Source organism: Silene latifolia, chromosome X, assembly GCF_048544455.1.
Source record: "Silene latifolia isolate original U9 population chromosome X, ASM4854445v1, whole genome shotgun sequence".
Lineage (NCBI taxonomy): Eukaryota > Viridiplantae > Streptophyta > Magnoliopsida > Caryophyllales > Caryophyllaceae > Silene > Silene latifolia.
The window spans coordinates 32,775,150-32,799,611 of NC_133537.1; the positions used below are offsets into that span (position 1 = coordinate 32,775,150).

The 24,462-nt window shown below is 43.1% G+C and overlaps 1 protein-coding gene across 1 annotated transcript; it reads right to left on the reverse strand.

Moving 5' to 3' along the window:
- Positions 1–610: 610 nt before the first annotated feature.
- On the reverse strand, positions 611–24,253 carry LOC141617153 (uncharacterized). Its single transcript, XM_074434335.1, has 5 exons — positions 23,608–24,253; positions 23,342–23,526; positions 21,660–22,388; positions 20,922–21,563; positions 611–1,138 (listed from the first exon to the last, which is right to left on the reverse strand). The coding sequence occupies exons 1-5, from the start codon at positions 24,251–24,253 to the stop codon at positions 611–613; spliced, it is 2,730 nt and encodes a 909-aa protein (XP_074290436.1).
- Positions 24,254–24,462: the final 209 nt, after the last annotated feature.

The following is a 24,462-nucleotide window of genomic DNA, read 5'->3' on the forward strand; positions in this document are numbered from 1 at the left end:
AGGATAGTCGTCAATAGGATGATCTTGTACATAAGACCGCCTATACAATGTGGATCACATGTCGATTGGCTTCACAGGTAGTCTATCAACTGGAACTAGCAAGTACCATCCCCCTGTCCCAATTTCATGGGGTATATACTCATATAAGCACATTACCCTCCCTAGGTAGGCTTTAGAGACCAACTTATGTCATGCAATCGTAAACTCACTTAGGGCCAAAAATATGATTCTTAGACGATGTTCTTTTTAATTGAAATTAACTGAACTTAATTTAACTTATACAACCTGCCGTGATTCGTGACCTAATCTAAAGTGGAATGAACTGAAATTTTGTGAATGGAAGTGAAGTGACCTAAGAAGTGAGAAATAACAATTTTCTAACATGACATCAATAGAGTTATAGCCCAGAAAAATTGGATTCTCTAAATTAACATGTGTGGGGTAAATTAATCTTATTAATGACAAGGAAAGGAAACAGTAAGATAGTAAAAATGTTAAGTTATATTTTGTGGTTAATCATTGTGTTGTCCTTCTCATTAATCATCATTGGTTTAAATACAATATCGAGACCCGAGACTACATATGTCATAGGCCGGCCCTAATACCCCCCTCAAACTGGAGTATGAAGATTAAGAATGCCCAGTTTGCGGAGGAGAAATACAAATTGAGACGATGTTAAGGCCTTTGTAAAAATATCAGCTATTTGGCCCTTAGTCGATACATGAGAAGGTCGAATCAAACGATCAGTAATTGCATCACGAATGAAATGACAATCAATCTCGATATGCTTTGTTCGCTCGTGAAAAACGGGATTTTGAGCGAGTTGAATTGCGGACTGACTGTCGGAGTAGACGTTCATGGGAGACGCAAAAGACACACCAAGACTGAGGAGCAATCCTTTGACCCATTTTAACTCGCAAAGAAGAGTTGCCATGGCCCTGTACTCGGCCTCGACTGAAGATAAGGAGACCGTTTGTTGTTTCTTTGTCTTCCAAGAAATAGGGGAGGCACCAAGAAAGACGAGCCACCCAGAAAACCGATCGTCGAGTAGAGGGATCACTGCCCCAGTCGGAGTCACACCAGCCTGTGACAACGAGCTCACTATCAGAACGAAGCAGGATGCCTTGTCCCGGGCTACCTTTGAGATAGCGAACAACACGAAGAGCAACTTCATAATGGGCCTTGCGTGGCTTACTCAAGTAGCGAGACAAGGTGTGTACAGCGTAAGAGAGATCAGGCCGTGTGACAGTTAAGTATACAAGACGACCAACAAGTCTTCGATAGGACTCGATTGTTGGAAATCTATATCTCATTACTTAACATATTCTTATATGTTTCAAATTTATCTAGTCATAAAATAAATTCTAGATCTTATGCATGCAAACTAAAAAGGTAAGAGAAGAAATCATGTTCCTTACTATGATAATTTCGGTCATCATATGGGCACCAACAAGATCTCCTTCTTGTTAGTTCTTGAGCTTTCCATTAATGGATGAACATTCATGACTTCAAATTAGAAGCCCTCCAATTAGTAGCACCCAAAACTATCCCTTAATCCCACAAACTAACATGTACTAGATATTTGTAATGTGGTTTACCTTAAAATTGATTACTAATACTCATATACTACTACTAGTATTATTAGTAATTGATTTATACAAATTAGATTCATAAAAATGAATTTTATGAAGAACAAGAGAGAGAAGGTAAGTATTTTCATAAAAAATGTAAGAGAATGAATTATTGAGAAAAATCTCTCTAATGTTGTGTATGAAAAACCGGTTGGGTGGGGGTCATTATAGGCTCTTTTATTTTTCCTTTTTATCTTCACAAGACAAAAATGTGTAAGTCTTTTGCATAGTCAAGTCACTATCAATTGTCATAGACAAATGAACAAGACAAATGAATAAGACAAAACTACTAAAAAGAGCCACCCAATTTCGGTTATCATGTAATATGAAGTCCATTTTATTTTTGTAAATTGTACAATTGTATGTCATGTGACATGTGACATGTCTAATGTCATGTTTTAATTTAAAATGCATATTTAACAAATTAAATATCATTTACAAATTAAATAAATCATATTTAACAAATTGACTAGTAATATAAAATTACTTTCTCATAAAATGGTCATTTAATTAGTAGTTAGTATAATTCACAACATCTTGTAATTATAACTAACATATCATTCTCATCTCGCGTGTTTCGCAAACACCGATTAATTTTAGTAATATAACTTCTTAAATTACTAAATAAAATCTCATTTAATCACTTTATAATAAGATGTCATTTCTCTCTTGTGATAATAATTTGTTCAATTTTAAGGAATTAATTAATCTGTATCGGCATACAACCAATTAACCTTTTCAATTAAGGGAATCGTCCTTTAGGTGTGACCTCAAGGGATCAACTGATCACCACCGTCGCACGACAGTAATGTCAAACTCTAGCCAGCCAATCGTTACCGATATGTGTGGACCAGTTGACTATATATATTATGTATCATCCCTTCCGTATTCTTGTAATGAGATTTAATAATGATATTTAAATCATGTGATCGCACTATCGTTGAGGACACATTTCCCAACAATCTCCCACTTGTCCTCGACAAGTGTGCGTCACCAATTCTCTTGTCCTATTAATATCTCTCACTCAATGCAAGGTGTCTTTCGGGTCGTACTTGCAAGCGATCATATCGAGAGTGGTTTCCTCGATCTGGAGAATAACTGATTGACCGGATTTATCTATCATAGATACCTTCCGAGCGTGGCCACGCATTTCCAGTTCATTACTCCTCGAGTGGCCCTGAGATATTGTTTTAACCCTGACAAAGGGGTGGACAATTCCTATCGCACTTATTCCCTTCGACTAGCCTGACCATCATAACCCAAAATATGCCCATTTGACCCCATTTACGAAGGTCGTAGTAACATAAATCAAAGCTAATCAAATCGTGCCATCTTAGGCGAACAGGTCTTTAGTCAAAAGAATCGACTCATTAGAATACTATAGTAGCTCTCGCCACGACCAGGCTATATAAATTTGCCAGAACTCTATAAGCGGTCACTGCCCGACAAAGTGTTCCTAACAGTCTGCCTATATATGTGATCGACTAGTCATCTCACATGACTCTATGGCACTTGAACTTGCCATCAATCGCATCACACTCTAGTCACTTCGAGACGTCACCTCATACAAGCGACTATGGGCTAATACTATGTTAATCCGGGTTCACTTTAACGGGATTCAATGTTGTCTCTACAACCCGTTTGGATGTAACAAAGTATAACAAAAGAGTTTTAAAGTAAAACTCGAACGACAAATGCGATTATCACATATGAATAGTCAATGCATCATTACTATTTCATGTTCTATAATCTAATTTGATCTTGTATGTAGTTGTTCATTTCAATTCAATTGAAATGACATGACTCATCATGTTTAGCCTTTGAGAAGGCTTTGGTTAGTAGGTTTGATCAACTTCTTGTACCTTACTCAACCTTACTACATACTCGTTTTCCTTTGTAATGTATACATTTGCATTACAAAACTTTCTCAGTACGTGTCGAGATCCAATCAAGACATATGCCCTATAGCCTAAGAATAGCTCCTACTGTTTTCACAGTGTGCGGGACTCATCCTTCTTGCACATCTCATGATTGCAAGTGTACTCAATTTCCGTTGTAAATATTTCTCATTGTTCTTTATTGCCTAGAACGATTCTAAAAAATCTATTTCTTAAATAACATAGCCACAATGGTATCTTAACCATCCTAATGTGTTTTGATTATGGTTTTGTCGGAAACCATGCGCAATCTCAATTGTCAATTGTTATTTGTGTAACATCCTTACACAAAATTGCATCAAAAACACTTTGCTTTACATCCTTAATGCTTCTCCAAGCACTTAAGGGTAATTTTTATGGCTTAAATGGTACGGCCTGAACAGAAACAAGCCGAGGAAGAGGAAGCCGGGGAAGAAAATTCAACTTGTGCAGAATACGCTCAACACTCATCGAAGGTCCATACCACGGCATAGACTACGCTGGGGGCAAATTGATGGGGCATATTCTGCACCCGCTGACCGAGTCAACATATTGAGCAAGGTCAATGACATCCACAGCAAGTCAACGTCTTGGACAAACCTAACCGACGCAAACTCGTCGGTCTGTCACTGGTCTCGGCCAGGCAACTAGCCGGCGGGACACACATCCGCGTACTCATATCCAAGACCCTCGGCATGGAGTCAACAGGCCCGCCGGCCTCGCCATGGGTCCCTCGGCCGAGGGTAGATCAGTCTTTCCACCTGCTAGCCACTTGGCCACTTGGCCACTACGTGACAAAAGGTGAAAGTCTATAAATACTCCTCAACCCTCATTGAAGAAAGGATCCGAAATATAACCTAAACACCTCATAATCTGGTAATATCTTCCTTATCTCTCTACAATATATACTTCGCCAAGTGACACACAACTTAATCCCTTTAAGTTTACTGACTTGAGCGTCAGAGTGAGTACGCTCGGTACAAAGCCGAGCCCTCAGTTTGTTCATTGTTTCAGGAGAGGCCGAAAGGAGGATTCAATCAAAGACGTCATTCTACAAGCCACGAGTGGTAACAAATAACTGCTTCAGAATTACACCCGGAACAATTGGCGCCGTCTGTGGGGATAGATACTAGAAGCTAGTCACATTCATTCCCAAACAAAAAAAAAAAACACACAAAACAAAACCCATTCGCCTAGCTAAGAAGATGTCGAAACAACCAGAGATGGTGCTTGTGGAAACTGAATTCTACCAAGATGACACATTCCACAACTCTAAAATCGGGCAGTCCCCCACCGGCCGTATCACTGATACGACGAACGGGATGCCAAAGGAACAAGATACACCGCTGCCCGCCGACCAAGTCACTATCATGGGATACGTGGTTGATGCAGCTAAACTAAAGCTACTCCTGGACCTAATGGGTAGCACGCCGACTCACACTGTCACAACGACAAGAGCGGCGGCACCCCCACAGGAGACCAGGGCCCAAAAAGTGACTCCGAGAAACTTGAACGGAGCATTGGAGGAAGCTGACCATGTCAAGACGCCGGGGGAGCCCAGAGTGCTAGTGGTAGACCTGAGTCCTTCCCGCACTCGCGGGAGGACAGCGTCGCCGCAGCACCAACGAGGCCTGCCCCAGAGGAGTGAAAGAAGTCCGACTCACCAGAGTCGGAGAAGAAGTCCGACTCACCAGAGTCGGAGAAGAAGTCCGACTCACCAGAGTCGGAGGAGAAGCCCTTCCCGCCACGGGGAGGGGAGCCGGACTAGGGATGCGAGGAGCCGATCGCCGCGTGTCATTCGATACGTGGTCAGACAGCCCCTCAGCGCCTATGTCCTAGAGGTCCCGGTGCCGACTAAACTAAAGTTGCCGCCCATATCATACAAAGGAGAAAGCGACCCAACCGACCATGCCGAGGCTTTCGAGTCTTACATGTCGGTCTGGGAGCATCCTGATGAGGTTTGGTGCCGAGTCTTCCCAACGACCCTGCATGGAATGGCACAAAGTTGGTACAAGGGGCTACCCAATGGGTCGATATTTGTTATGGCGACCTAAGGGACATATTTTTGGCCCAGTATTCTTGCAATAAGAGAAGGGCCGTCGAGACATCGGACCTCCTGACTATCAAACAGGAAGGAGGCGAGTCTCTCCGAAGTTATGTGAAGAGGTTCGACGCCAAGGTTCAGCAGATTCGTGAGCTGAACAGCGAACTGGCGGCCTTCGCACTGATGAAAGGCCTCCCAAGAGGGGACTTAAAAAACAAGCTCATCAAGTGCGGAGGCCTGAACCTAGACTCCGCCAGGAAGATGGCCGACCAAGCCATAAAGGTGGAGGACTATCACAAAACCTGGGTAGGCCACAGCGAGGCCGGGCACTCAGAGAGTAAGAGCCGCCGGGAGGACAACCCGGATGAAGGACGCCGTGACAATAATAGGTCACGGTCTGACAAGTCCGCCAGGAAATAGAACTCGGTGGGCGCCGGGGGGAGTTCGGGACCGTACTACCAAAAGCAGTACAATGGTCACACCCCCCTGGTCGTATCTGCGGCCGAGGTCTTCTCCCTGAGCAAGAACGAGGGTCGAAGTGGGAAAGGCCTCCCAAGGCGAGGGGGACGGTGACACGAGCCGATCGTGAGTACCACGGCCACACGGTCACTTAAGCGACAATCGTCGGGATCTCGAATAATGCCATTGAAGAGCGATCCGGAAGGGGAGCCTCAAGAAATATGTTGCCGGAGGCCAAAAGACTAATACCGGCGCTAAATAAAAATCCGTCTTTGAACGGATAGAGTAATCCATGTTGTCATCGGGGCAACGAGAACGGTGGGTCCGCTCATGGGCACAAACGGCACCTGAACGAGCTATATCAGGCCATCAACTTTGTGCCCAAAAAAGCGATCCCCGCTTCCAACATCCCCGATATGACTATTGGGAAGAAGGACTACGAGGAGTCATCGCCCGCACAACGACCCACTTGTAGTCCACTTGGACATAGCCAACCACCTGGTCAAGAGGTGCCTGATTGACACAGACGCCTACACGAACATCATGTTCAGGGAGTGCTTTCTCAATCTCGGTCTGAAGGTTGAGGACTTGAGCCCCTGCACCAATCCGTTGTCGCTTTTTAAAGGGGCCCGGTACCCCGGGGTCAATCGGGATGCCGGTGATGTTCGACGAGGGGAATGCGGCTAAGAATGTCCTATCCGAGTTCGTGGTCATTGACGGCTCGTCCGCCTACAACGTTCTCATAGGCCGAGTCACTCTGAGCGAGGCCGATGCGGTAATGTCCATCCGGGCCACGACACGATGTATGTCTCGGCACCGGGGAAGCGCATAAGCTCGTCTCAAAGGACGAAAAAGACGAAGTAGTCAACGTCCGGATATCCGCGGAGGGTGCAACATGCAATCCCTCAAAGTGGCGAAGAAGTCGAAGAAGGGGAAAAGCCCATCCTTACAGCGGGAGGGCGACCTCATGGATGCCACTGTCGGCATGGTCGAAGGAGCCGAGACCGAAGAAGTGGAAATTGACCCGGGCGCACCGTGAATCGTCGGTGTCAACCTGGAGCCAAAATTCAGGGCCGCTCTCCTAGACTGCCGAGGAAGAACAAAGACGTCTTCGCTTACTCAGCAGCCGAGATGCCGGGCGTGAGCCGGGAGGTAATTGTTCACAAGCTGAACGTACTCTCCACCGCTCGCCTGTCAAGCGTAAGATGAGGAACTCCTCCGAGAAGGATGAGGCCATCAAAGCCGAGGTAGATAAATTACTAGCGGCGGGCTTTATCATGCCTTGTACTTACCCTGAGTGGTTAGCTAATGTTGTAATGGTGAAGAAATCATCGGGGGCGTGGAGGATGTGTGTAGACTTTACCAGTCTTAATAAAGCGTGCCCCAAAGATTGCTATCCCTTGCCTCGAATAGATAGTTTAATCGACGCCACGGCAGAGCTACACTATCCGAGCCTGCTGGACGCCTTCTCGGGTATCATCGGTATTCATGGTCGAAGAAGACATGCCTAAATGCGCATTTATCACCCAGAACGGCACATACATGTATAAAATGATGTCGTTCGGTTTGAAGAACGCCGGTGCAACTTACACAAGACTGGTGGACAAAGTGTTCCAAAATCAAAAAGGGCGAAACATTGAGGCTTACGTCGACGATGCTATTGTAAAAAGCAAGTCTGACAGCGAGCACTTAGCCGATTTACACGAGACATTTTGTTCGCTAAGGAAATACAAGATGAAACTTAACCCAATGAAATGCAACTTCGGTGTCCGGGCAGGTAAGTTCCTCGGCGTGCTTGTCAGCGCCAGGGGAATTGATGCCAATCCGAGAAAAAGTCCAAGCACACTTTGGACCTGCCGGAGCCGCGGAATCGAAAAGAGGTTATGATGTTGACCGGGAGGATGGCGGCTCTAGCCCGTTTTATCTCTCGGTCAGCCGACAAGAGCACCCCATTCTTCAAAGTATTGAAGGGAAATAAGGACTTCAGCTGGGGGAGGAACAGAGCACGGCTTTCGTGCAATCGAAAGCCCATCTTCAAACTCTCCCAACCCCGTCCTGGCCGATCTTTGGGGAGACGCTATATCTATACATAGCGAGTTACCTCGGCCACGGTCGATCTTGCCGTGATTATCGAGAGAAGAAGACAAACAACAACACCCAATCTACTTTGTCGGCCCATACATTGTTGCCCGCCGAAAGAAATTACCCACTAATTGAAAAAGCCTTTCTTTGTCGTCGTTGCCGCAAGGAAAGCGAAACCTTACTTCGACGCACATCCCGTGACGGTCTTAACCGACCAACCATTGGAGAAAGCATTGGAAAAATTTGAGCAATCCCCAGCTCATCTAATGGGCGAGAGAGCTATCCGGCCGGCATTCAATACAAGCCGAGGCCCTCGATAAAGGGACAGGCACTTGCAGACTTCCTGGCCGAGTGCACATATCAAGAAGAGCCAAACCCCGGAGTATGGGAAGTATACACCGACGGGTCCTCCACGGCGAACAACTCAGAGCCAAGATACTTATCATCAGCCCAAACGGGACGAGTTTGAGTACGCCTTGAAATTCACCTTCTCGGCCTCAAACAACGAATCCGAATACGAGGCGGTGATAACCGGAGTCGAGCTAGCTAGAGCTGCCGGGGCGGAACACATCATTTTGAAAACAGATTCACTTTTAGTGGCTAATCAAATCAGAGGAGAGTACGAGACTCGAGACGACGGGATGGTAAGATACCTGGAAAGGGTAAAAGCTGACACTTCAAAATTGAAATCTTTCCAGATACAGTGCATTCCCAGGTCTGAGAACAACCGAGCCGACGCTCTCTCAAAGCTTGCCAGTTCAACCATCAAGAATGTCAGTCGAACCGTGCTGGTGGACATCAGGAATGCCAAAAGCATTACTGAGACCGTCGGCATGGTGGGCGACATAGAGGCCGAGACAACGTGGATGACTCCGATAATGAAGTACAAACTGTTGAATGAGTTACCGGAGGACCGCAGTCTCTCGCAAAAGATAAAAAGGATCGTAGCAAGGTACTTGGTGTTTAAAGGAGAATTATACAGGAGATCCGTGATAAGGCCACTCTTGAAATGTGTCGGCCCAGCCGACGCGGAGCTAATCTTGTGAGAAATTCACGAAGGCATTCGGTCATCACATGGGGGCAAGAACACTAGCCCACAAAGCTCTCCGAGCGGCTACTACGGCCCACCATGCTTGAGGATTCGAGCCAAAACCAAAAAGTGCAACAATCGTCAAATGCATGCTCCGGTGATACATGCACCTTCCCGAGACCGCAGCTAGGCACTTAGTCCCCTTCCTTTTGCACGAGTGGGGGATGGATCTACTAGGGCCATTTCCAACGGCATCCGGAGGAAGAAAGTACTTGATTGTCGCCGTTGACTACTTCACCAAATGGGTTGAAGCGTAGCGGTACTGCGAAGACGACGGCGCCGTAAGAAAGGTAATCTGGGAAAATGTCATAACTCGTTTTGGGTTACCCCAAGTCATGGTATTTGACCACGGCCGAGAATTTTGGAGTGACACAATAATGAACTGGTTGGAAGAACTTGGTATCAAATTTTCATACTCCTCCGTCTGCCACCCACAGAGCAACGGACAGGCGGAGGCAGCCAATAAAACAATCCTCAACGGTTTGAAGAAGAAAGTTGAAGACCTAAAGGGAATATGGACCGATGAACTACCCGGCGTCCTGTGGTCCCTTCAAACCACGGAGAAAGAAGCAACGGGTACATCCATTCCACTTAGTCTACGGGTCAGAAGCGTCCCGCCAATTGAAGCGGCGGTGCCGCATTCGTAACGGCCACCTTTAACCCGGTTGAAAATGAGGAAGGTCTGAGAACCTCCCTAGACCTGGTCGAAGAAAGCCGAGATACAAAGACGCCTCAACTTGGCAAAGATACCAAAACCGAATGAGAAGAGCCTACAACCGAAGAGTCCACAAAAGGGACTTAAAAGTAGGGGATCTAGTCCTAAGAAAGTCGGCCGCCACCAACAAAGGAAACATTCATGGTAAATTGACGCCAACGGGAGGGTCCTACAAAGTGGTTGAAGAAATGAGGCCGGGTACATACCGGGCCGACGGACATGGAGGGTGTGCCTTTGATGAGCCATTGGAACACTGACAACCTCAGAAAATACTTTGTATAGCGGCGGAGGTGTCCAAAACTGTTGTTGGCACCCCAACGCGTGTTTATATATAATGAAGAATCATCCAAGTTTTCCATCAAAGTGTTTATCCCCTCCGTAGTCATATCGAGGTAGACGCCACGGCCCAAGCCGGGCAGTCACCCCAAGAAGTAGACGCCACGGCAGTCACTACTAGCAAATAGCAGATTGATACTGCGAAAGCGACCAACATGCCTTAGGAACGTATAAGTACAGTTGAGACGCAATTCTAGCCGCCTCGGCCAACCGAAGGCCTGGCAGAGGAAGCGATCAATATGTCTACAGATACGAACGCTTTCCAGCCGTAACCTCTAGTCGCCTCGGCCAACCGAAGGCCTGGCAGAGGACACAACGGTCGATACGCTAACATGTTCACAGCGGCGGTTGGGAAGCGCAAATCGGACGCCTCGGCCAGACCGAGAGTGAAAGAGGAAGCGACCAACATGCCAACATGTTTAAAAAAACGTTAAACACAGTTGAGATACGCATTCTAACTGCCTCGGCCAGGCCGAAGGTAAAAACGAAAAAGCGCTCAATTAATAACGTAAGAAGACAAGTAAAGGATTGTGATCAAAGCCCCGGCCAAGCCGAGAGCCAATAAACAAGCTTTATTGAAAATGATTACAAGTAAGGAGAATACAGACGACGGCCGTCCCCATTGGGATAGCCTAAACATTACCTACCAAAGTTTACAAAAAAGAAGTAACAGCAAAAGGGTACAGACATAAAACTTTGAAGTGCCAAAAGATGGCAGGGAGGAAAGGCTCAATAGTTGGCCCCCGAACAGCTAAAGCTATCCGAGATGCCGGGTGAGTCTGGTAACGGCCGCCCGTCTCCCTATGCCAGTTGCTGCTCACCACTGGTAGCCGCAGCAGCATCATCTTTGATAGGCGACTCAGAAGGAGATCCGGCAGCTTCACGTGCCCTTGCCCTCTCAGCTTCTTCTTTGGCCTCCTTCGCCTTGGCATCCCGGGCCGCCTTCTCCGCAGCCTCCTCCTCCTCCTTCTTCACCTTGGCCTCCTCAGCGGCCTTCGCCTCCGCGGCCTTTTCCTTAGCATCAAGCTTGTCATCTAGCAGCTCATCAAATCTCTTCCACGGGAAGGAGCCTTCAGGAAAGAGCTCCCCGATCACCTCCCTGGCGGCTTCTTCGGCCAGGTCCCGGTATTGGGCGCACATGTTAGGAAGAATCTTGCTTTGGAGCGTCTCAATGTCCAACTCCCTCTGGGCGATGATAGCCTTCATATTCCGAAGCGCCTTCCCCTGGGCCTTAAACATGGACTTCCATTCGTCCCTCTTCCCAGCAGTGAAGTCGACGACAGCCTGAAGCTTCTCACGCTCCTCCAGCAGCTTAGGAGCTTCAGCCCCCGCAGCCTCAACCTTAGCTCTCTCAGCAAGGACCGCCTTTTCAGCGTCCTCCCTAAGTTTTGGCTCAGCATGGACCGCCTTTTCAGCCTCAGCCTTGACCCTCTCAGCTTCCTTCTTCGCAGCATCGAGCTCAAGCCTGAGCCGATCAAGCTGTGGGGCAACTTCAGCCATGACCTTTTCTTGCTCCATAATATGAGCACCGGCCACATCAGCCCACTTCGCCAGCATCCTGGACAAACTTAGGCCCTCCGACCTAATCTGGGCGGGGGTAGGCTTCGGGAAGGAGGAGACGACGGTGGCATCTTTACCACCCGTCGCGCAGTCGCTTCTCAGACGCCGTTCAACAAGTGTGTCCGGTGAGACGGCGGCGGTTGATCTACAAAAAATTCAATCAAAGCATCCATGTCAACATTCATGGACATACCAGAGAGCCTGTCATCAGGAACGCCTAATGAACCGGCTAAGTCTGAGCCACAGGATAGATCTATACCAGGCTTGGCCTTCTTGGCCGGAGGACCCATCTCTTTGCCGGCCTCGGCAGCAGTAGCAACAGTAATAGCAGCAGCAGCAGAGGCAGCAGCAGTCTCTTTTCTCTTGCGTAAGAGAGGAGATTCCTCTGCCACGGTGACCTCCTCCTCGGTAATATCAACGATCTCCACCGTCTCCTTTTAGACTGAAGGGATGGGAGGTGGAACTGAAGTTGACGCCGTCGCCACCGAAGACATTGCTTTTCGCTTTCGGCGCGGTATGTTACCGGCAACCTTCGCCTGGGCCGCCGTAGTATCTAGGCCCTTCAACTGCTGGTCCATAAGGCCGTTTGGCGCCGGTCTGCGATCACGTGCATTGGCCTTTGGATGCTTCTCAAGAACGTTCTTGTCTTTATCAAGTCCCATCTTCAAGAGGATTTCCTCAGACAGATCCGGGCCAAAACGGTCTATAAAAGAAACGAAGCAAGAGTTAAACAAAAGAAATAAATCAAAGTTCAAAAAGCGGAAACATTAAAAGCAGAGATGGGCCTCACACCGACCCCACTCACCCTGTGCTAGGGCCGGTATGAGGCCGACGTGGCAGAGCGGCTCATCTTGAAGAATGATCTGCGTCGGGGGCATCCATCCTTTCGGCGACCCATCCTTCTCAGTCTCAAACAACTTCATTGCCCGCCGTTCGTCCGGATTAAGAGGGACCTTCAAGGCGTCCATCTTAAGCTTGCCCCGGGAGACATATTTCTCACGCTCCCCTTTGCTCTCGCACCGCAAATTGACTTGGTGCTGGAAGGACCGAGGCAGTGGATAATCCCCTGGAACCTCAACATATACCCACCGATTCTTCCAGTCCTTGCAGGAAGTGAGCTTGGGGACGGTGAGATAACCTGGCTCGGCTCAGTATGCTATACCACCCCCTGCCACCTTGGACATTCAGTCGAAGGTGATGAAGCCGGCGGAATAGGTTCACCGTTTGGGCCTCCCCCTTAAACTGACATAGCCACACAAAGCCAACAAGCGTCCTGACGGCCAACGGATGCAGCTGCGCCACAGCGACGTTCATTGCCTTAATTATGGCAGCAACGTATACATTGAGAGGAAACCGGAGCCCATACTCCAGGTGTCTCATGTATACACCGATACAACCCGGGGGAGGGCAACAGACGGCCTGACCCTCTCTAGGAATAACAATCTTATACTCCCTGCCGAAGGAGAAATGATGTTCGAAAAAGTCAGGACCAGAACAACTGGCGAACTTATGGGTCCAAGCACGATCAGGGCCGATCTTACAGGCGTCGCCGTGGTCCAGGATTTGCGGCCTCTCCACATCAGGATGAGTCCTTTCCTCATCATCACCGTCATCATCACCATCGTCATCATCCGAGAAACCACCCAAATAATGATCATCAACCTCAGGAGAAGGAGACCTAGGGCCCCCAGACCTTATCGGGATGGCGGCCAGTGCCTCCTCCTCATCAAGGCGCGACGGGGAACCCCCCGGCGCAGGATTACTAGAACCGGCATCAGCAGAAGACATGTTCACAACAAAAACTAAACAAGTAAAAAGTTGGAAAATTTGTGAAGAGTGTTACGCCGAGTAACGCTTCGAAGACTAGAGAGAAGTTTCGTCAAAGAAAACTAAGCGAAAAGAAGAAAATTTTTGAGAGAATGAATTTGGAAGGCCAAATTCAGGGGCTAACTCTCCTATTTATAGGGCAAAGCCCACTCAATCCGACCAATCAGGGCAAAGCCCATGAAGCGTCAACCAATCAACAACGAGACACATGTCAAGCATGCAGCCACGGAATGTCAATCGTCACAACAGTTACCAATCTTCTTTGACACGCTACTTGGCAGAATGCCAATCGACGTATCTTCTTCAACACGCTCCTTGTTATCTACTTGCCAAACGGCCAGCTGATCAACCAAGCTTGGCAAAGACCGGCCGGGGCAATCAACGATCCGGCACTCTCAACCTTGGGCCCGCCGGCCAGCGACATCTTCTTTTCCACATCTGATGTCCTTTACACATCCATGTGGAGGGGGGATATGGTACGGCCTGAACAGAAACAAGCCGAGGAAGAGGAAGCCGGGGAAGAAAATTCAACTTGCGCAGAATACGCTCAACACTCATCGAAGGTCCATACCACGGCATAGACTACGCTGGGGGCAAATTGATGGGGCATATTCTGCACCCGCTGACCGAGTCAACATATTGAGCAAGGTCAATGACATCCACAGCAAGTCAACGTCTTGGACAGCCTAACCGACGCAGCCTGTCAGCCTGTCACTTGGGTCTCGGCCAGGCAACTAACCAGCCGGGACACACATCCGCGTACTCATATCCAAGACCCCTCGGCATGGAGTCAACAGGGCCCGCTGGCCTGCCATGGGTCCCTCGGCCGAGGGTAGATCAGTCTTTCCACCTGCTAGCCACTTGGCCACTTGGCCACTACGTGACAAAAGGTGAAAGTCTATAAATACTCCTCAACCCTCATTAAAGAAAGGATCCGAAATATAACCTAAACACCTCATAATCTGGTAATATCTTCCTTATCTCTCTACAATATATACTTCACCAAGTGACACACAACTTAATCCCTTTAAGTTTACTGACTTGAGCGTCGGAGTGAGTACGCTCGGTACAAAGCCGAGCCCTCAGTTTGTTCATTGTTTCAGGAGAGGTCGAAAGGAGGATTCAATCAAAGACGTCATTCTACAAGCCACAAGTGGTAACAAATAACTGCTTCGAAATTACACCCGGAACAGAAATAATTCATCATACTCAAAGTATATGAAGTGTTATACATCATTTCCTATTAAATTGATTCGGCAGCGGAAGCAAATGGAATCAATCAAATATGCTCAACTTGATTGAACTAGTCATGAATCTTATCAACATAAGACTTCTTATTTGACGCTAATATCATGTGGATTTATCTACATAAATCTGGATATTAAAGATGTATTATATATCTCCAAGTCTTAAATCATTCCCAATGATCAATATGTTATCCACATATTAGACTAATTAAAATTTCCGTAACTTCCACTAAAGTCCATGTATAAACACAACTTCTAGACTTATCGAGAAAAGTTTTATAACATGATCAAAATATTGATTCCAACTCATTGATGTCCTACTTAAGACCCTCTCTTAAGTTTCACATTATCTTAGGATTGCAAGAATCTACAAAACTCAAGACATGTATTGAATACATTCCTTCTAATTGAAGAAGTGGGTTTTAGATTCACTTGCTGTATATCTCATAATGAAATATAATCCTTAAGAAGATCCAAATAGACTTAAGCATTTCAACTAGTGCAAAAACCCTTTGCAACCAATCAAGCTTTGAAATCTTTCTTTATTAGTGCAAAACCCTTTGTCACTAATCAAGCCTTTTATTTCGGATTTTCATGGCTCTAAGCCTTATATTGAGTTGTGACTTAAACACTCTTATGTAAGTCATCTATTCATTACTTTCCAGAAGTAACTTGAATCAAACAATTTCTTTGTAAGTTGTAAGCTCTTTACTTTAAGAAGCAACACTAATTCATCATCTTCAACAAGTGATGACTTTAATCTCCTGGGTTTTGAAGAAACAACGTTTTACATGAAACGTCTCATGTAGCCAAGAAAGACCAGTTTCTTGCGACATAACATTCTTTTAACATTCTTTGTGGCTCTTGAATAATTTCTCCCACTCTGTCTTCTAGAAATAAACTTGTATTTTAGAAAGACAGCTTCACGAGCCGCAAACCCGTCGTACTCGTGATAATTAAAAGGGAAAAAGAGCATTTGTTTCTTGTGTAAGCTTACAAACATGGTACATATCTCATATGAATCGTTTAGTTTTAGTGGAAAAATAATTTAGACAAAATGATAAAATCCCCAAAAGGATCAAGTAACTCAAAGTGACTTGATTGAAGTCGAAACCATATCGATTAGCGTTTGAATTCTTTATCCAACCACACATTATTCTATAATACATGCTAAGAGAGATTAACTTGTGATTCTAAATCACATTTCCTTTAGCTTATATCAAAGTCTTCACTTTGATAATCCCATCACGACTAAATCGTGATTCTTTGAACACTTTGAACTTCTTCAAAGATTTCTCTATTTACCTTATTAAGTGAACATATCAGTGTCAACTTAAATCGTTGGTAAAAGAGAATGATCAACCTATTTTGGATCGATGATTTACAACCTCGATCTCCTTTTCAACCAAAAGGCACGAGATATCATGCTTTGAATACAAGATACGCATATACCATTAATAATCTAATGGTTTCAAGAGTACTCGATAACTCTTTGCGTTTATCATTCCAGAATTTAAGGTTTAATCTTGGGTTACCAATTTGAGTCTTGCATCATCTACATGATATATTATTCTAGTATGGTTTAAAATATACTCACCTTGATAATGGGCTAGCCATATATCAAATCGTGGTGTGTAGGGTCACAAAAGTGAAACCCTTTTGTATCTTAACAAGTTTATATTCTTTTTTAGAGTTTGTGCACTTAATCGTCACAATTAAGTACAACTTTAAACTCAAAAACTAGATTGAATACACAAAGACTCTATCTCTCAACATCATTAGTGCTAGTCGTCATATTCTAATCATCCTATATATCAAGTACAATGATGAAAACCTCCACTGGTTTCTAATATTGGCGAAGTAGTACTAGCAAAATGTATGTCAATTAAATAAATAAAGAACTAAGTCTTATTAGATGTCCCACAACTAACTTGCTTATTCTTTAACAACTTGGGGTAGTTTCCTTTCTAGTGTCCAACATTTAAGACAATGGAAACTTTATCGGTCGGGATTGATAGGTTTAGTATTGTCATTCTCAATAACGTTACTTTTAACATTACCTTGTATCAATTCCATTCTATTTTTACTTCTTGAACCTCGTCCTCATCTTAACGGTTTAAGAGAATGCTCCCACTCATTTTAATGAGTCTTTGCTTTGAGAAGCAAAATTGAATTCATGAAGATTACTCTTCATTTGTTCGTTTTAGTCTTAAAACTTTCATTGAAGTGGTTGCGATATTTTGGTCAATTTTGATTTCCAACAAATCTAGTTACCAAAATTAGAAACAATTCATTGTAAGTAGATATGTTAGTCAAGAATCAAAAACCTGTTTGATAATGAATAACTTTTATCTATACTCTTTACAAGAGATCCTTAGCAATGGTTCATTTGAGGTTTTAGAAGCAAATTCATATTTGTTTTTAGTTACGATGTTTTAATGGAGATTGGAATCAAAAACGAAATGATATCGTATATAAATTGTGGTAAAGAAATAGAACAATATGGTAACGGAATAATGAAAACAAAACATTCATCGTTATAATAATACTTGTAGATAACAAGTAAAACATTTACATAGTGACCTCTACCCAACTATGATAAATGATTCCGAGATCCAAATTCATATTAACTTGGGCACGGGGTAGCCGATGAAACCCTTATCAATATAATTCGGTGGATTAACTCTTTAATCGATTCTACCTTTAGAACTCTCGGTCGATAAAATTACATTAACATTTATCTTTAGCCAAAACACATCCGACAAGGGCACGGGGTAGCCGATGAAACCCTTATCAATTACTTTTGTTGAGTTCAACCCAAATTTCGAATAAATGTGTCCATGATCCAAATTCACATTAACTTGGGCACGGGGTAGCCGATGAAACCCTCATCAACATGAATTCGGTGGATAGACATTTATCACCCACTTCCCCTACGTAACAAGGTTTGTACCGGCCGAGTGCACTCCCTCGCGAAATAGGTTTTCATGGTTTCTACTTTTTGGTAAGGCTAAGTCTCAATTGTTTATTTTAGCGAGAGGTCATGTCAATTTATTATCTATCACGTTTTAAGTGAACTAAATCGGTGAACTACGATAATTGTAATTGACATGGTCGATAAAGTCGATTAAAAGAATGATGCATGTTTTAGTTATGGCGATTTAGCGATGCATGCAACATATAAATTAAATGCAAAGCATAAATTAAATCCTAGTATGGCCTTCCTAAAATAGAAAATCTAATAAACTATTACATATTCGGAAACCAACTCCATTGGTCCTTTGAACTTCGGTTTTGGCACGCATCTCGAGGCAACACCGTCTTTATGTATCGCCTTCTTGAGTGACACCGTCTTCAAGGAACTCCGAAATAATTAAATTACATAACAAATTACATAATTTCCTATTATACATTTGTAATTAAAATAAAATGAATCTATTAAATTACAAAACGGTGATACAAGATCACAATAAATTACAACCGAATCGATATTCCCATACATTTCGGGTAATACCAATTAAAACTAAGGCCATACTAAGTAAAATTACATAATTCAAAAATTACATAAAAATAAAATTATGACAATCATAAATAAAATGCAGCATTATAATATGTATGAACATGCCCAATTTTATGCTAAATCGCCTTTAAGGAGCCAATATCGTATATTAAACGGTTTTTACGGATTTGCGTGATTCAACCTTATAAAATCACAATAAAATACATAAATTCATATTTATGCACAAGTTAATTACCCTAACCATCTTTGGACTCAAAATTAGTCTCCACTAACCATTTGACTATAATTAACTTATATTTCTTAAAATTGTTCATTAATGGACTCAAAATTACAATAAAATGTTATAAACTCCAAATAAATCATAAAAATTTCAAATAAATTCAAAATTTGAAATTTAAACTCATGAACATTCTGGAAAAATACCATGACACTCATAATGTTAAAAAAACTTAGGTTAAAAATTTCGAAAATTTATCGGGAAAAACACTGTTGCGGTTTATCGGATTTATTAATTAAAATCATAAAAACATGAGAAAAATTATACACATCAACTTTTCAATTTTAGATCTGAAAAAGATAATAAAATGCAACATGTGACTTTTTCCTTAGTCATGAAGTATGTTTTAGCAATTGTTCACTAATTAAGTCACTATTTATGCTATTTTTCATCAAAAATCCATAAATCATGCATGAAAACTTCATTATAGCCTATTATTTTACACGCATCTAGTAAAATTGCATGTGACAACATACTAAATTTCTATGACCAGATCCGAAATATTTCTCATATTAACCTATTTTTCATTTAAATTCGATTTTTATCATGAAAAATCCATATTTCGAGCATAAAAACTCCAAAATTTTTGAAAATTTCCAGATCATCTAAAAATAATATATGTAAAAACATATCCAAAAACCACATGAAAATTCGAAGTTTAGCTAATTTTCGTCTAAAATTGACATTTTTATCATAAAAATCACATTTTAATGCCAATATAATATAAAATGAACAATAAAATCCATAAATTAACCAAAATATCCTAAATACATTTTAAGATCAGAAACTTTAACATGCATAAATTATTTTCGTGATATATCATAATAACACAAATTTACAAGTTTTATATGTTAATCGTATAACTCGGAAAAACTATAACCGATTTGCATGCAAACAACCTTGTGCTCTTGATACCTCTTGTTGGAAATCTATATCTCATTACTTAACATATTCTTATATGTTTCAAATTTATCTAGTCATAAAATAAATTCTAGATCTTATGCATGCAAACTAAAAAGGTAAGAGAAGAAATCATGTTCCTTACTATGATATTTTCGGTCATCATATGGGCACCAACAAGATCTTCTTCTTGTTAGTTCTTGAGCTTTCCATTAATGGATGAACATTCATGACTTCAAATTAGAAGCCCTCCAATTAGTAGCACCCAAAACTATCCCTTAATCCCACAAACTAACATGTACTAGATATTTGTAATGTGGTTTACCTTAAAATTGATTACTAATACTCATATACTACTACTAGTATTATTAGTAATTGATTTATACAAATTAGATTCATAAAAATGAATTTTATGAAGAACAAGAGAGAGAAGGTAAGTATTTTCATAAAAAATGTAAGAGAATGAATTATTGTGAAAAATCTCTCTAATGTTGTGTATGAAAAACCGGTTGGGTGGGGGTCATTATAGGCTCTTTTATTTTTCCTTTTTATCTTCACAAGACAAAAATGTGTAAGTCTTTTGCATAGTCAAATCACTATCAATTGTCATAGACAAATGAACAAGACAAATGAATAAGACAAAACTACTAAAAAGAGCCACCCAATTTCGGTTATCATGTAATATGGAGTCCATTTTATTTTTGTCAATTGTACAATTGTATGTCATGTGACATGTGACATGTCTAATGTCATGTTTTAATTTAAAATGCATATTTAACAAATTAAATATCATTTACAAATTAAATGAATCATATTTAACAAATTGACTAGTAATATAAAATTACTTTCTCATAAAATGGTTATTTAATTACTAGTTAGTATAATTCACAACATCTTGTAATTATAACTAACATATCATTCTCATCTCGCGTGTTTCGCAAACACCGATTAATTTTAGTAATATAACTTCTTAAATTACTAAATAAAATCTCATTTAATCACATTATAATAAGATGTCATTTCTCTCTTGTGATAATAATTTGTTCAATTTTAAGGAATTAATTAATCAGACGCAGATACAACCAATTAACCTTTTCAATTAAGGGAATCGTCCTTTAGGTGTGACCTCAAGGGATCAACTGATCACCACCGTCGCACGACTGTAATGTCAAACTCTAGCCAGCCAATCATTACCGATATGTGTGGACCAGTTGACTATATATATTATGTATCATCCCTTCCGTATTCTTGTAATGAGATTTAATAATGATATTTAAATCATGTGATCGCACTATCGTTGAGGACACATTTCCCAACATCGATATCCTCAAGAAATTCGCCCGTGGCCAGCCCAAGCGTGTGGTTCTGTTCAATGGGAGTGGCGACGGGTTTGGAACCCAGCAAACCGGTTTCAGAAATGATGTCAAGGGCATACTTTCGCTGACTCAAGAAAATTTCTTTGGAGTTTCGGGCAACTTCAATACCCAAAAAATATTTCAGGACTCCTAGGTCTTTCATATGGAAACAATCACCAAGATATTTCTTAAACTTCGAGATGGCCAAAGAATCATTACCGGCCACCACGAGGTCATCCACGTAAACCAAGACGTGAAGAGAGGTAGTATTTTGTGTGTAGCTGAACAAAGAATAATCAGAGTAAAACTGAGTAAAACCATACCGGCGCAAAGCAGTCCCTAGTTTGGCGAACCAACAACGAGGAGCTTGTCGAAGGCCATACAGGGATTTGCGTAACCGACAAACCTTTCCCTCCTTTCCGTTTCCAAAACCGGGGGGAAGCTTCTTATAGACTTCCTTGTCAAGATCGCCGTGTAGGAAAGCATTGTGCACATCCATTTGATGGAGCTCCCAGTTCTTTACAGCAGCAACATCTAAGAAAGCACGAATAGTGACCATCTTTACCACAGGTGCGAAAGTTTCACCGTAATCAATACCCTCCACCTGATGATTTCCAAAGATAACTAGACGAGCCTTATAGCGTTCAATATTGCCGTCGGAATTATATTTAATTTTGAAAACCTAATGACATCTAAGCGCCTTTTTTCCCGGTGGAAGAGTGGACAATTCCCAGGTGGCATTATTCTCGAGAGCTGCAATTTCATCTGCCATAGCCTTGCACCAACGGGGATCTGCGAGAGCTGCTCGAAAAGTTGGGGATTCGACACCCGTGGTGATAGCTTCAAGGAAAGCTCGATGTTTCGAAGAAAATTTGTTACATGAAACATAGTTTGCTAGAGCATAGGGAGTACCTGAGGAACGAGGTGAGTCATGAGGTGAGTCGGAATCGGAAGAAGTGCATGCGGTGCCAACAACATATCCATGAAGACGGGTCGATGGGATCTTATGTCTCTTGCCACGGCCCATTTCAACAGGAGAAAAGGTATTGTCATTAGCAGCATGGGAGTTAACCGAGTCCGAACCCGAGGGAGGACCTGAAGCATCAATGGTAGGACCCGTATCTGAGGGAGTACTTGAGGTAGTACTTGAATCGGCCCCTGAACCCGTGTCATTGTGCGAAGGCTCCGTGGAGTCCGTGGGGTCACACGGATCAGGCGATGTCAAGGGGCCATAGTCACAATTTGGTACCGAATTAGGACTAGAAAAAGTATGGGTATCTGTAATATAAGGGAAGCTATTCTCATAAAAGTATACATCCCGGCTTATAAAGATTTCCCGAGTGGCAAGATCAAACACTTTCCAGCCCTTCTTATTTTGTGGGTACCCAATAAACAAGCACTTTCGACTTCGTTTAGCGAATTTATCGCCCTTGGTATGCAAATTGTGAGCAAAGCAGAGACATCCAAAGGTGCGAATATGAGTATAAATAGGTGTCGTGCCGAATAAATGTTCATAGGGTGTTTTATTATGCAAAAGATGAGACGGGGTGCGATTAATTAAATAAGCCGCCGTTAAGATGCATTCACCCCAAAAAGAGACCGGTAAATTGGCTTGAAACATTAAGGCTCGGGCAACATTCAGAATATGTCTATGCTTGCGCTCGACACGACCATTTTGCTATGGGGTCCCGACACACGACGTGCGAAACAACACGCCATTTTTGGTGAAAAAATCGGCCATATGAAAGAACTTCGTCCCATTATCCGATTGAACCGTTTTAACAACAGTATTAAATTGAGTTTTAACAAAGGCAAAAAAACTCAAAAACATGTCTGTAACTTCACGCTTATCGAGGAGCAAATAAACCCAAAAAGTACGGGAAAAATCATCAACTATCGTGAGAAAATACTTAGCCCACAGGTAGACGGAGATCGATAGGGACCCCATAAATCACAATGAATTAACTCAAAAATAGCTGAGGCCTTATTCTCATTCAAATCGAAAGAACTGCGGCTATGTTTAGCTTCATGACAAGTTTCACAAATAAAATCCGAATGGGAACGTGAATTGCTAACACAAGGTAAAAGTTTAACTATTTTATTAGATGGATGGCCAAGGCGTCGATGCCACAACTCAAAGGAATCAGCGCTCACCCAATGGATAGTTGGCTTGACCACCGCACGCAGTAAATAGAAACCGTCCCGTTGCTCACCGACTCAAATCCTCGTCCTCAAAGACCGGTCCTGAATGTGACAAGAGGAATTAGTGAAGCTAATAACACAATCAGTGACAGCAATTAATTGAGAAACGAAAAGAAGATTGCAGGTAAGACTAGGGACGTATAAAAAATTGCGTAAAACAAAAAATTCATTCAAGCGAACCGTTCCGGCTATAGATGCCGAGACACTCTGCCCATTAGGGAGTGTAACCGGATAAAGAGGGATCGGGTGAGGATCAGCCAGCCATGTCGCATCACCAGTGACATGGTGAGAGGCTCCCGTATCAATTATCCAGGTAGGAGACATACCACTAAGACGATCGGATGACGGAACCGAAGTTGAGCCGCCTAGAAAATTGGCACGAGCAGGAGTACGTGCGGAAGCAGCCCGTTTTGCCTTTAATTCTTCGAGAGTCTAGGGTCTATCACCCCACCAATTCGGAAACCTTTGAGAGCGAATAAAACAGGAAATAGCCTCATGGCCATTAGCTTGACAATGGGAACAAAACAATTTACGCCTTTCTTGTCTCTCAGCATCACGCAAAGCGCGCCAATCCGGAATTGAACCAGTCGTGACAGGGGTCGAGGAGTCGGAACGGACTGTAAAGGCCATGATGTCCATGGGCTCCTCGACAGCAGTAGGTGAGGAAACAAGTCGTTCCTTTTGCAAGACAGAGTGATAAACACGGTTCAAAGATGGTAACGGGTCAAGGGCGAGCTGTTGGGACCGTATTGTTTTATAAAGTGTTGCATCTAAACCCATGAGAAATTTATGGACTCGCTCCGAATCTTGTCGAGCCATAGCAGTTTTAGAGATGTTACATTTACAACCACCGCATTTACAAGCGAAGGGTGGTTCGTAATTGGAAATAGCATCCCATAAAACCTTTAATTCGCCAAAGTAAGTGGTGACGGTCATACCTTTGGTTTGGCGGCAGTCGTGAAGTTTGGCCTTGAGTGCGTGAATCCGAGACCCGTCGACGACGCAGAAACGCTCCTCAAGATCGAGCCATAACTCACGCGCATCTTCAGTGTAAGAAACAGAGTTTTTAACCGAATCATTGATTGAATGCATGATCCATTGGATGATCGTACAGTGGACGACCTCCCATTGTTAGGCAAGAAAATGGTCGTCTTGAGGTTTGGTGATTGTACCATCACAAAACCCGAATTTGCGGCGAGATTTGAGGGAGGTACGTATAGAATGACTCCATTCTTCATAATTATCGCTGCGAAGACGGATGTGGGTGATGGACTGACCGGGGCCCTCTTGGTTCGCAAGAG